A 13,996-nucleotide genomic window follows, 5' to 3' on the forward strand; every position below is an offset into this window, starting at 1 on the left:
CATTTTAGGTGCAGAAGCTAAGCATCAGAGGTTCCTCAGTACAAAGAGGAGATGTCTTCCTCCTGATTTCCTCATTCATCCTGACACAAAAACAAATTGGTAACAATTTAGAGAAACTTTTGCTACAACACCTCTGATTTAGTATTGCCTTCAGAGGCAATAAAATGACTCTTAAAAGTTGTTTTGCTAAAAGCATGCAAACTGAATTATAACCTTGTCCTATTGTTGACTGTGGGAGAGAAAGAATATTGGCAGCTGAAATGGCCTTTAAAAAAATCCATGATAAAAACATGCTTTTATGGAATGGACTTTTCGAAGTTTTCAGATGTACTGAAATTTGGTTTTCTCTTTCTGTGTGAAGTTGGGAAGGCTTGTGCCCAACAAGTAGATGAAGCTGAAACTATAGCACAATATACAGCTTGCATCTGTATCAGTGTTTCCAGAGCTCTGCCCAATTACTAAAGCATTACTGAGGCAAGTTACCAGTCAGATCTGCCTAATGCAATAATGTATGTATCTACAAACAAATTTCAGAGCAGTAATTTGGCACTACAGAAAGTCTTTTAAGTGCTGATGTTTTTTTGATAAAGGCAATCAGCATATGTTTTCAAGTGTCTAATTTGCCTGTGTGTTCATAATCTGTGACTTTATTTTGCATAATCCTCCACTTCAACCCCTTCTGAATATACTACCCCATAAACCACATGTAAGGTTCAACATACATCCAAAATATATTGGTAATTTTACACACATGGGTAATGTCTCACGTGAGTAGCTACAGTGGAACGTTACAGAAAAGAGGCCCTGAACTATGATTAGCTCTTTCTGCAACCCTTTCATATCTTGCATCTCCTTCTCTCTCTATTTTTAATAGCAGAGGGAAATAACACCATTTTTTTTATTAATAAAATTATGTTTTTCTCTTTATGCTTCAGTAGCATAAATGACACTGCTTTTTTTTCTGTTTGGTCCTATGAACCTTATATACATTTCTAAACTGAAGTTTGACAAATTAAACATAGCCAGGGACAAACTTGACTCTTCTTATTCACCTACTCATGTAAGAACATTTGAATCCTATATATATGTATTTAATATATTTTAATATTTTGCTACATTACTATGTAGAACTCAACAAACAGCAACTGAATTGCATGATGTTGTACCACATGGTGCCAGCCGTTGAGTGATATTGGCTCACACCGTTACACAATATTATTAGATGGTTGTCTCTAACACGTAGTGGAAGTCATTCTGGCTCTCATCCAAACTTTAATAGGGATTTTAACCTTCCAGACAGCACTGATTGCTGCTAGCAAGAAACAGCCTGCTGGAGATCCTCTAATTTAGACACATAATGTTGTGTAGTCACTTTTAGAGAGTGAAGATCCTGAGGCTATTTTTCATTGAAAGAAAGTACACGTACAATTAATATGGAAGGCAGAATGAAAAACACTCCAAGTCCTCCTCAGGAAGGATGTGGATTATACATGGGTTCCCAGCAGAACCTCAAAATTGCCATTACCCAGAAGAAATCAGTGATGTTATTCAGTAATAACACAGAAATGATATTCAGAAAGGGATTATTTTCCCCACTTTATCTAGTATAGCAGCATTTTTGGATTCTAATTGCATTTAGTATGAGACAAAACCAATCCGAAGGCTATCTAACTATAATAATGCCACACTTCTGCCTCAATGCTTCTGTGTCAACAAGCCAGGGCTAGAGACAGTTTGTGCCAAGCATATCCTCTCCAAATCAAATGGTTACCAGCTTCATTGACACTAGAGCTTAACCCCATTCACTACATCTTTAACCAATACATTCTATGTATGAAACACAGTATTTATATTTATGATGATATTTAGAGGTGTTTTTAATTCTGATATGTCAGCATGGCTGGGAACATCTCATTCACTCATTTGCAAAATACCTCTGTAGTCAAGAACCAGGCTAGCCATTCAGTTTTTATTTAGCAGCTGAGAAACAGCTGTTTCTAGTCCCTCCTAAAGGACCTCAGGACTTCTACAATCCAGTGGGAAGTGCTAAATACCAAGACAGAATAATGAGTCTGTGAATTTCAGGAAACTCCTGGGATAGAGGCTGACTTTGAATGGAGCCTCCAGAGATCAAATAAATACAAAAGGACAGGTTTGTCTTCAGATCAGGGTACTTACACATTGAAAGGAACATCCGTCACAGTGGACATCTTAACAAATTTTCTCACAGCAATAAGGACTGTACAAACACCCTGACTGTGGGCTCTCTGGTCAAACACAGAAACAACGTTTTAGAACTTAACTATTGTGGTAAAGGCTGCATGAATGTTTAAGGCTTGAGGGTTCACAGGAGGATTTTTGTAATATCAACCTCTATTTAGAGTGATCATTTCAATAGTCTCTACAAAAAAATTAAACACACTCATTTTCCATCTTAACATTTGTCTTATTACACTTAACAAGTGTAAAGGGTGAATCTGACAACATCTGTTTTCTGTCCAGATTTGCTGGGAAACCTCAAAGGGACCAGAAACCCACAAATGAGGGTACTGGGCCGCTGGAATCCCACCAGAACCTGCACACTCAATACCCACATAAAGGCATACAACAGACCAGAGTGCTCCCTGCCTGGTGCATCTGACCACTTTGGGAGCTGCCAATGTACTCTGAGGGAAATGTTTGTCTTTAACAACATCTGGCTCTGGTATTCTGGTATTCGACATGACTGAGAGGAGCACCTTGACATCAAAGGTTTTTGGGAGAGGTTTTTTTTTCAAATCTGAAAAAATGCTTCTGTGATGTTTTTGGAAGAGGTTAGCATACACGGTTTTGTTAGTGGGAATGCTTTGTTAGGCAAAAAAGTCGATGCAATCAAGAGGTCACATCAGCATCAGACATCTGACAGAAGGGATGATGATCCTACACAAGGCTCCCTGAATTCCAGCCTTTGGTCTGGAAGCTCCTTGAGGCAAAGACAGACTGTCTTTTGTGTTTCATACAGCACTGAGCACACCAAGTTTATAATAAAGAAATAAAGCAAATCATATCCTACACAAAAACTCAGTCACATGCAATATCACAGCACTGAAAAAACACATTCTGTTGCTACAGCATTATCTGATTTCAAACCTATATTGGCAGCAAAGAGATAAATTTGACAATATCACACATTTTGACCTCAAGCTATAGCCAAAGCCTTCACAGCACAATATGATTGAGAGAGAAGCTGCAGCATTTTACAGAGACTTCACATTTGATAGCTTAAACCATTGTAAAATTCCTACACAGCTGGACAAAATGTAGTGGATAAGAGCTGAAAATTTTCCTTCTATGAAGTACACTGTCTCTTCCTTGTGTGTAAATGAGATAAACACAGCTGTCTCTTCACTGCCTTTTTTGCGTCTTTGACTGTGGTGCTTATCTCATTTCAAGACTGGTATACACAGATGAGCAACTCAGAACCTCCCCCAGTTTTTCTTTTTTTTTTTTTTTTTTGATTAGCTAATGCACTTGAGGTCATCTGCAGAAGGAAGACATGCACCTGTTATCATATATTTTACTTACAGAAGATTTTTCTAACATAAATTTCTTAAATTCTTAAAAACCTTCATAGTTCATAATTCAAACTGTTTATGCAGTCTCTGACTTGATTTTCTGAGACCATTTTAAGTTAAGACACAAAACAAGCCAAAGAAAAGTTGCCTCCTGAAAAAAATATATATAGAGAGAGAATACATAACATAGATTAAGAACAACTGTTTTTTTTTGTTTGTTTGTTTGTTTAAGAGGAAATTATGTCTCAAAAAATGTAAGCATTCCAGTTTCCAGTCGAGTGTCTGACATGGATATGTTAGCAGTTTATCTTATCTTATAAACTCCTCAGGATGCATACAACATTGTTTCTATCCCCTCGAATAAATAAATAAATAAATAAATTTTCTGGCAATACTCATAGCATGCTAGGTCTTCTAAACAATAACTTGGTATTTTTCATCCCCATGAAACCTTGCCCCAGTGTTACCAAAACAAACAAACAAACAAATGCCATTGATTAACTCAAAAGTGAAAACCTGGTGGTTTTCTTAGAAATGTGATCGTTTTCAAAGAGCTGTATTTAGCTCAGGACTAGAAACCATCAAATGTTTCAAATCACTGTGGTTTACAGAAAATTGTTTTGTTTACATCAAAACAAGACTGTTTAAATAATAACAATAATACTTCTATAACCAACTCTGGGTAATAAACAGCAGATTACCTAAATTATGTGATGATGAAAAAGGTAATCATGATCTGATGAAACAATTGCTGAACTCTCATCTATTAACACCGCTGCTTCTATTTTAGAATATGAAGCTAAAGCTGGACAGGGAATAACCAAGTCACTGGATAGTCCTGAGACATTTTTCCAAGCATTCCATTTCCTTAGGTTCTTCCTTTTCTATCTCTTTTCCAGTTCACATCAGTACTGCTTCTTGTTCCCAACTGACTGGGCAGAGATAAAGGTCGTACTATGTTTGGCTGGGATGAGTTCACTTTCTTTGCAACAGAAAAAGAATAAAAAATCATTGTTCAGGTATGGCTAGATTTTTCTTCTGACTTGAGGAGACTGCTTTCAGTGAGCTAGAGGATTCGAAGGCATTCTCTCCCCCTGAGCTGTGCCACACACTGTGTGCATTACACGAGTCCCATCCTCCCACCTTCCAACTCAAGGAACTCATGACTCAGAGTAGTCTCTACAGAGATCCATCAACACTTAGGTAATTTAAAAGTTCTAATTTAACTGTCTTAATGCTTAGACATCATTAGCTTAAGCCAAATCCCTTCCTCCCAGTAATTTTCTACATTAGGAACTGTATTTTCAACCACATTCAAGATCTTGGTTTCAACTTTGGCCATTAAGTACTGATGTTATCAGAAGTAATTCTCCCATTTTCCTACGCAATGGCAGTTCATTCCAGCTGGATATAGCTTTTTTAGCAATATGGAAAATTCCAGAGTCACAAAGAGGTAATATTTATAAGAAGTTGACAAGTTTGTTATCATTCACAGCAGGAAGAACAGTGCTAATTCACATGGAAAACTCTTGCTAAGCTTATGAAAAGATTGAAAAAAACTTAGTAAAGGAATCATCTCTTTCTTGGTGGTGTGTTCTTGTCTTGAAGCCTTCCATGAGAAATCACATATAATTTGTTCACCGAATTTGATGAAGGTATAGTAATGTTAACCCTCTTCCTTCCTTCCTAGACTGTGTCATTTTTATCTTCTTCATTTTATGTTAGAGAATTAGAACAGGTCTCAAATTTATCATTATACTATTTATTGTAGATGTACATTTTCCTTTTTCTTTTCTTGCCCTCAGTTAAACAGCTGCGTCTCTAATTCCAAATAATGATAAATTACATCCAAATGGACAAATGGAAATGCATTTGCCAGATTTTCCAAATGAATGTAGAGGAGAAGCTTGCGAATCAGCATCCAAATCTCCGAAGAACATCTTGCTGTAGCACTAAAAGATTTCTGATCCTTAGATTTCCACATTGCAAAGCAAATAAGTGAGATTTCACCTACAGTGCTGTCAGATCTGTATGAGATACTATACATTACTCTCTCTATCTTACTCTATTTGTGATAGGCATGATGAGATCAGCAGAGAGCTTCACCTTTCAAAGACTCAGTCTGGCTCTTCTCCTCTACAAAATCCTACTTCATAATCAGTCCTGGGAAGTTTTTCCTGTGGCGAGCTCTTCCTCCAGATTCCATAAAGTTCCTGGTGATTAGCAAACATCATTTGTCTTTAAATTTTTGAGGGAACTAAGATATACAAGGATGCTGAACAGCTTGTCAAAGCTCATCTTTACTAAGAATCACATCAAAGACCATCAGGTCTTTTACCTCCTGCACGTAATAGAAACGTGGTCCCTTTCCTGAGTATGATCTATGAGTACCTGGTCAATGGCAAATACAGAGTGGTCTTTTAAGAAATAAAAATACATTTGGCTGTGTTACTTATTTTGGCTTTGAAGAGGGAAAAGAATGGAAGGCTGAAAGATGTTAGTCCTCCTAAGAAGACAGTTACTTATATATTGTAGCAGATACATGAAGATTTCATTACTACTGAATGGGTCATATGAAGTAAGTCAGTCCAGTTGCCAGTGAACAGACACAATTTTACAAGCCTTCTCTCCCATCATGGAAGTGTAAATGACTTTTTTTTTCTTCAATTGGTGAACTTAAATAATTGGCCTCAGCTTGAGGAATTGAGATTAATTTCATAAGGATGTATTTCAGTGGCAGTTTCTTACTATCTGTAATTGCAGCACTTCAATCTATGAGGTAGCGTAACAACATAATTTTCTACCTTGAAAAGAAATGCAGTAGGAAATACGTTTACCAGGGATCTTTCTCACCAGTAAGTAAGCAGTAGCAATTACATCAGAAATATGTTTCCAAGTGCAGAGTTAAAGTTTCACCTCATAAAGTATCTCATAATGGAAGAACAGAATAGTAATAATTTTATTTTTTTGAGCAGTGAAGATTTATAAAATTATTCTTTTACTTTCATTTCCCAAATTATCCAATTTGTGACAAAAGTATTTTTCTTTGCTGTAATGTTGCTAGAAATTTTTTCATAAATAAGCATGTTTAAAGCAGCTCACAGATGAAATACAGTATCAACAATATCTTTATGGCAGCATGAAGAGTTCTACAGCCATTATGGTTTTCCAGTATATAATCAAAAGAAAAAATACATTTGAGATTTTGTAAGAACAGCTAAAAATACTAACAAAAAACCTTTGATAGTTAATATTATTAACATAACAGTTCAATAGCGGCCAAGTGAATAATGCACATCTTTAAATGCTTTATTTCCATTGGGATATTTAAACATAGATGAAAGAAAAGAGCTTTTAAGAGCCTGAATATTGCTTTCAAATTACTGGCAACTCTTTTGAGGCCTGAGTTAGAAACACCAGATCCCATTTTGAACCTTCACAAATAAAACTGATAGGATTAATACTGTTGTGAAAGCTAATATGCAGGTAAATACAAATGGTATCAATGTCAGCAGACAACAGGCCATAACCACAGTTCTGAACCCAAAATATAATTAATAGGAAAGAATCACCACAATGATCACTTAAGCTATAAAGAACATTCCACTGCCTACCTTCTACAATTAGAAATTCTTTTTTATCAGTTAAAGGCCTGATTCTGTCACCTTGAATAAAAAGTAAAATCTTGCCCCCATGGAAATTAAGTTCAAATGACTTCATTGTGGGACTGGAGTACATTTGTGGATTCAAATTTTCATTCACCAGTTCTATCAATCTTAAATTACGATATTTACAGCCTTTAGCATTCAAGACTAATGACTTTAAAGCTTCTGAAATCATGCAATTGGCTTTAAATAATTGCAAGATTTAAAAGAAAGAACCTTTTGAATAGCCTCATTTAAGCTTTCAAAAATCATCTTTTAAGCTCTTCTCTACAGCCACCAAAGGATGATAGTTTATATTAATAACAACCTGGTTTTTGGAAATAAGTGTTGTTTTTTTTTTTTGTTTTGTATTGTTTTGTTTTTAAAAAGCCAACTATAATGAATTAACTACATCTGCAAACAGTACGTTATATCAGTATGATATGATACCAGTTATGAAACATCACTATGTCCTGAAGACCCTGATTAAAGTTAGGATGTACAAGCAGCTCTACAAATTTAAAAGCAAGCAAATAAACATACAAATGAAAAATCGAAGGACAGATGCCTTTCTCTTAAGAAAAAAAAAATACAAACAGGAAATAGTTTCATACATATACCACAAAGCTTTAAAGAAAATAAATTCTTTATTCCATTTTTGTCTTATGATACTGGTCTTGCCTGTTACTTCCAACATTCAGAAAATTTCTGCTGCATACTATAGTAAATGCACAGAACAGAATTTTTTTGATTGCCTCACAGGAACTATCACTAACCCCATTTTCTGAACAGCAGTTGATTTGCTCAGTAGATCTCCAAATCTTTCTTTACCACCACCATCTTCGTTCATTCTAGCTTCACCACTATGTCTAAGGCAGGTGGAGGACAGCCACAGGGACATATTCTCTCCTTTTTTTCCAGATTTGTTCAGGACTGTGTCAGGAAGAAGATAAGAGGGCCTTACACCAGTGGTTCCCATCAGGCTTGTAGGTGGGAGAAGAAAACAGAAACTCTTCTGGTTTTGGTGGGATGGACAGGAGGAATGGATCAGCACTGATTTACCTCAGAAACCTGACACATTTTGACACAAAAGGAGAGAGGCGAAAAGATGGGGAAGCATTCTCTGTTTCTCTTCGCTGTACTGACTGGGAGATCAGTTTTATGAGGTGGGTCAATGGGAAAACCTGCCAACTGGAAGGCAGCACCCATCTCCTTCAGGCATCAGGGAAATATGTTGGAGTTGCAGATTTCCAGGCCATTCCGAGACAGATCGAGGTATATGCCAGAAGATCAACACTTGTGCATACACAGAAAATCAATGAAATATGATAATATTGGATGCTAATACACAGATAATCGCTGTTCTGAATTAGATGCTGCCTAGGAAACAGAGGTAGAGGTAACTGAGAGAAAAAAATGGAGAAGAATTTTAGCATGATAGTAAAGTGTGACTGGCATACTATGCAAAAATAAGCAAAGGCCAAAGCAGAATGCCACTTCAGCTGCTGACTGCAAAACCTTGCCTTTCCTTGAATGTGAATTTTAACAGACTTCAGACTACAGTACTAAAGAAACAATGTAATCCCTCTGCACTACCTTATTAATCCACAATATGACTGCTTGCATAGCACTTGGAATAGCAGCATTTTTCTTTACTAATTTTTGCTAGAAACAGCCATTGAAAGCCCTCCAGCAATAGCAATGAAAGTTAACACAGCTGGAAGCAATCCAGTCCAAGCAGACAAAGAGCCTGATCTGGCACCTCTCAAACAAACAGTAAGAAAGTGGTGTCTAAAAACATGCATCAAGATTTGATCCTCTGATGAATATGGATGTTCTAACAATTCTTCTCCTTCTTTGGTTTTAGAGTTAGATAACTTCTATTCTACAAAATTGTTGTGAAAATTATCTTGGTAATTACATGTAATTTCAGTACTCTTTGTAAGTATTAATCTAATTGCATTAGAATTTAAATTTTCCTCCAGAAAAGATTGCTTGTTTGTTTCTTCTTTTAAAGATGCTCTCTGTGCATACAGAAAAGAAAGTAATTACATTTTGCAGAAAATATTCTGATTTTCCATCAGAAAACTAGGTAAGAGCAGGTTTCCTTTTCAAAGATTAGAGAGACTCCTATTTCAGTTAAAATGATAGGTTTAACCAAATAATTCAATAGATAAATTAAATCTATTGATTTTTTCCCAAGGTAAATCCTAAAATACTAATTAGCTGACATTAAGCTATATTTATTTTTTTTTTTTAATTTTTTTTTTTACAGTAGGATCGATATTTAAGGCGTTAAACAGATTAGGTACTGTCAACATATGTACATTTAAATTACTAGTAACAGCATATTTTGCTCACGACTGTGCTATCACCTGGTGAAAGTCTTTAAGATGGTTAATTTTTTAGCCTGCTTAGTCAGACCATCAGGAACTTACCCACGGCCTCAGTCTTCTATTGAAATTCAGGCAGCAAATGTTTTATGCCTGCTGTTTATATAACATTAATGAATGTCATCTTAGCACAGACTCATTCCTCTTTGTATTCTATCTCAGTTCATAAGATCAGATTTGCTCTGTAACTTTTAAAACAGATCTGTTTTTCATGGTTACAGAAAAGGAGATCAAAAAGGAGAACACTGTGCAAAATATATTTACATTTTTCTGCTCAGACAGGTGTTACAACTTTTGTTGTACAATTGTACAGGAATATGTACAATTTTGGAATATGTACAGTTTTGTACAATATGTACAATGTTGGAATACTTCCTGGTGTTCAACATAATTGCTGTTCCCTAAAACAAACAAAAATCAAATACTAAATTCTCTGGACATGTTCAAGAATGACTGCATAAGAAAAAGAAGTGTCTACCCTTAGAAAACTGACAGCACACATGGCCTCACCCTGCACCTGTGTAAAATCCAGGCACAGTCTGATCAGTCACAGACTGATTTCAGTCACCATCAGACATCTTGAATGATCACTTGAAAATCTCACCTGTGTGGGTCCCTGGACCATCACACAGCTGTTTGAGGTTCTGACATAGGCCTTCTTTGTTAGGGCAGGTCTTGACAAAATTTTGAAACTTTGGACAATTCAGCTGACCCAACTCTATGAATCTCCTTTATTGATCCCCACAGATAAGATATTCATCCTGCAGTTTTTGAGAGAGGAATGGAAATGATGTAAATGATTTTTTGAACATAAAAATTAGGTGATGTTTATTCAAGTAACACCTACTCTTCCTAGTGGCTTCACTGGGATCTTAAGATTCAGAAACTAAGTTCTGCACTTAGTCTCACCAATACTCCCTTTCAAGAAAATCATATATGGAAAACTAATAAACAACTTGATTTTCAAGCTAAATAATGGGATCTCTCACTGAAATTAACATTAACAGGAATATAAAATTATCTGCATTTTATACTAGTATCTGTGCTGTTTAGATTGACATTTCAGGGTCTATGTTATAAAGCCATGTGTAAGGTTCAGAACCTCAGTGTATAAGTTTCATATATGTAGTAAGTCCTGCAAGAACAACTGAGCTTCCATGAAATAAGTAAGGAATAAAATAAAAAAATAAAAAAAACAATTTCGCTTGGCTCTGTTTTATATATTGGATTTTAGGAATGTTATCAAAACATTTTTTTAATGGAAGTTATAAAAACATTTGTTTTCAGCATGATTCCCTTTAAGTGCCTTTACTATGGCCCATGGAGTTGTAACAATAAATATTGAAATAAATAAAATATCAAAATAAATAAATACTTTTTCAATGCACATGATAAGTACCTTTACATTCTAGGCAACTTCAGCATTTTTAAAGTAAGTGGTCAAAAGTCAATCACCCAAATGCATGAGGAAGCACTGAATTCTCCTAATGCTAACAATAAATAGTAAAGCATTAGCACTTTTCAAAAACAGGTTATTTACTTAGAAAAAAACATTCTAGGAACCTAAATTTGAAGACCTCTGACCTGCTTTCAAAGCAAGCAAATTGCATGGGTGACAAACTGGCTTTGATCAGCTGGCAGTATTTGGAGACTGTATTCTCCACTGAAAGTAGACTTATCTACAACAAATATATATACTTTATATTATATGACATATTTTTCAGGACATGTGAAGCAACTTAGGCACCTGAATATTATCACAAACGTAAATGCAAGACCTAACCAAGAATTTCTCACAAGAAAACAGATCAGGAATCGCCTGAACCACGACTACAAAAGGCACTGTAATGTAGTCAAGGCCTACATTACAGTGCTACATCAAGAGCTGTGTTATAAATCAAAGATCAAAAACCAGCAGATACTGTTTAAAATGGCAGAGACTCTTTAAAATCACTATGGGTAAGATCTAGCTTGTACACTATAATACCTCAGTCTCACTGCACGTTACAAAATATTTCTAATGAAGCACTAAGTCACTTTTCAGAAGATTCTAAATTTTAAATATTAAATATTTTTCTAAGTAGTTTTTAATGTGTCAACTTTTTTTTTTCATTAAGAATGAAAGCAAGGCTTTAAATGTCTCAGTTTTCAGTCAGAGTTATTTCAAATTTTTATGAGATTCAGTATGAGCTAAAAATATATTTACACACTGAATTTACATCTTTTATTGAGCTAAGGGGCATTGCTGAAAGTTAAAAATGGGTCTTTCAGATTTGGCTTTATTAGCTTGAACTGGTTTTTACTATATACATTTTGTAATGTTGAGGACATTTAACAGAAAATAAGATGGCTTGTCCTGAAGGATGAAAAACAATTAGGATCTGAATATACTCTCTGGGAATGTTTTTCTACTGTTGCAGAGGACTGAGAAAGATATCAATAAGTGATTCTCATGACAATAAAAATAAACATTTATGTAACACTTTTTGTTATAACTTTGTTGAGCTATGATGATTGATTCTATTGTAGCCATCACATATTTTTTCTTCATTATCATTTTTGCCTTCTCCAGTCTTATTTTCTCAACATGTTATTGCAATTGGAAATGCACCAGTCTCTTCCCTGTTATACTTCAACCTCTTTGTTTGAAAATCATTTTATTTTTTTTTGCCTTTTGTTGTTGTTAGGTTATTATAGTTTTATCTTTTTGTGCAATTAGCCATAGTTTTGTTATAATTGTATGTTCAAAGAATATGGCAAAGGATTGTTTGCCATTATCTGCTACACCATGGAAAGAATGTGCATAGTTCTTCGTTCAGATACCATATTTGGTAAATATCTGCTTATTGGTTTGGAGATATTTTTATTTTTCAAGTTGATGCATGATGAGAAATAGTTTCTCATAATATCCCACATGTCCCAGAAAGACTCTACAGATGATTTGTGGCACTAATTTAATCTGAATCCATCTCCAGTAGACCTAGCTAATAATTTGTGAATTTGGTAGTTTAATTCCTTATCACAAACACATATTCCATGGAAATATTTCTACTATTTAGACAAACATCTGTCTGTCGTGTTTTTGTTAGTAACAGTTGGTTTAGGCTCCAAAACAGATCATAAATGCTGAGGTCTGGATTAATTGGTTTAGAACCGAGCATCTCAAAAGAACTGCCCTTTTTACAGTTATATTTTAATATTTCTGTTAATATCACAATACTTAAAGCAAAAGCGCTATTTTTCCCTGAAGTGAAACAGGATGATCACTTAGCATCTGTAAGGATATCAAAGCAAGTAAAGTCTTATGAATTCTTACAGAAATACCACAGTAAGACAGTAACTGAGCTACACAAGGAGCTAAACCAAGGAGATCTCCATCTTTCAGAGACATGACTGTATGGAATAGTTGAGACTATAAAATTTTACTTACAAATAATATAGCCCTAAGGAGCAGAAAAATTTTTTCAACACTGTTGCTTTGTTTTGTTACCCAGGACCAACAGCAATACTGCCTAATTTTAATGCTGGAGGCAGGACTGAATCCTTCATTTAAACACAGTATGGTTCCTTGTTGAAAACCTGAAAATTCATTTATCGGTTTTACCCAGTGAAGACCAGCCCTCCTGGTCTAAGATATCCCATAAGCCAAAGTATGAAGTATCGTATTTTGCTTTGGTGTTCTAGTCTTGTTCCTTCTCAGACCAGACTCTAGCTGACTTCAACTCTTTCCAGTAATGATCACTCTATTGAAATTCATAGCATTGCACTTTGATAACCAATGGTCATCCAAAAAGCAGTGAAATGTGCATTCAGAAGCTCTAACATTATTATTTTTTAGATGGAAAGCAAGACAGCTGTATATCTTAGATAGTATAGTAGCTCTTTAACAATAAAAGTTGTTCTTTTTCAAGACTCCCTGAGGTTTCATAGAAAAATTTACAGAAGACTTAACATTGTAGAATAGATCTTATTATCTCTTATATACTTCCCCTTCTGCATTTCCCCTTCTACACCTTTCCTGCCTTGTCTTTCCACTTTCTTTTAAAAAGACATTGCTATGAACACCTGAACTTTTACATAGAAGGCAAAAAAACAGACTATATATATGCAGAATTACTTTTAATTAGATGCATGTCAAGGTTTTTCCCGAACCAACCCTAAGCATTTAAAATTTTAGTGTTCCAGGTCTCTTAGATTAGGTTTCAGTAAAAAAATGAAAGACTAAATCTCAAATTTTATTAGATCTGTAGAGTTAAGGGACAAATGACAGTACTATTCATTACTAGGTCAGGAATGTTGAGTCAGAAGATTATTTCTGAGTTGCAAATGATTACTCAATTATTATAAATTCTGTCTTTTACTTTTCATATTATAGGACATCTTGAAGTTCTATTTTTAGAGCTTT

The 13,996-nt window shown here is 35.0% G+C and overlaps 1 protein-coding gene across 12 annotated transcripts in view; it reads right to left on the reverse strand.

The window, feature by feature from the left end:
- CSMD1 (CUB and Sushi multiple domains 1) overlaps nt 1–13,996 on the reverse strand; it is a 1,157,973-nt gene that overhangs the window by 1,053,343 nt on the left and 90,634 nt on the right. For 2 of the 12 annotated variants that reach the window (XM_083828016.1, XM_083828015.1), the window contains exon 2: nt 1–13,996. This exon is cut by the window's right edge. The exons of 9 other annotated variants lie outside the window; for them this stretch is intronic. In XM_083828016.1, coding sequence (XP_083684142.1) covers nt 1–3 — 3 coding nt within the window. In that variant the 5' untranslated portion in view covers nt 4–13,996. One more of the 12 variants, XM_083828027.1, reaches the window with a different exon arrangement.

This window comes from Anser anser (genome assembly GCF_964211835.1).
Source record: "Anser anser genome assembly, chromosome: 3".
NCBI lineage: Eukaryota > Metazoa > Chordata > Aves > Anseriformes > Anatidae > Anser > Anser anser.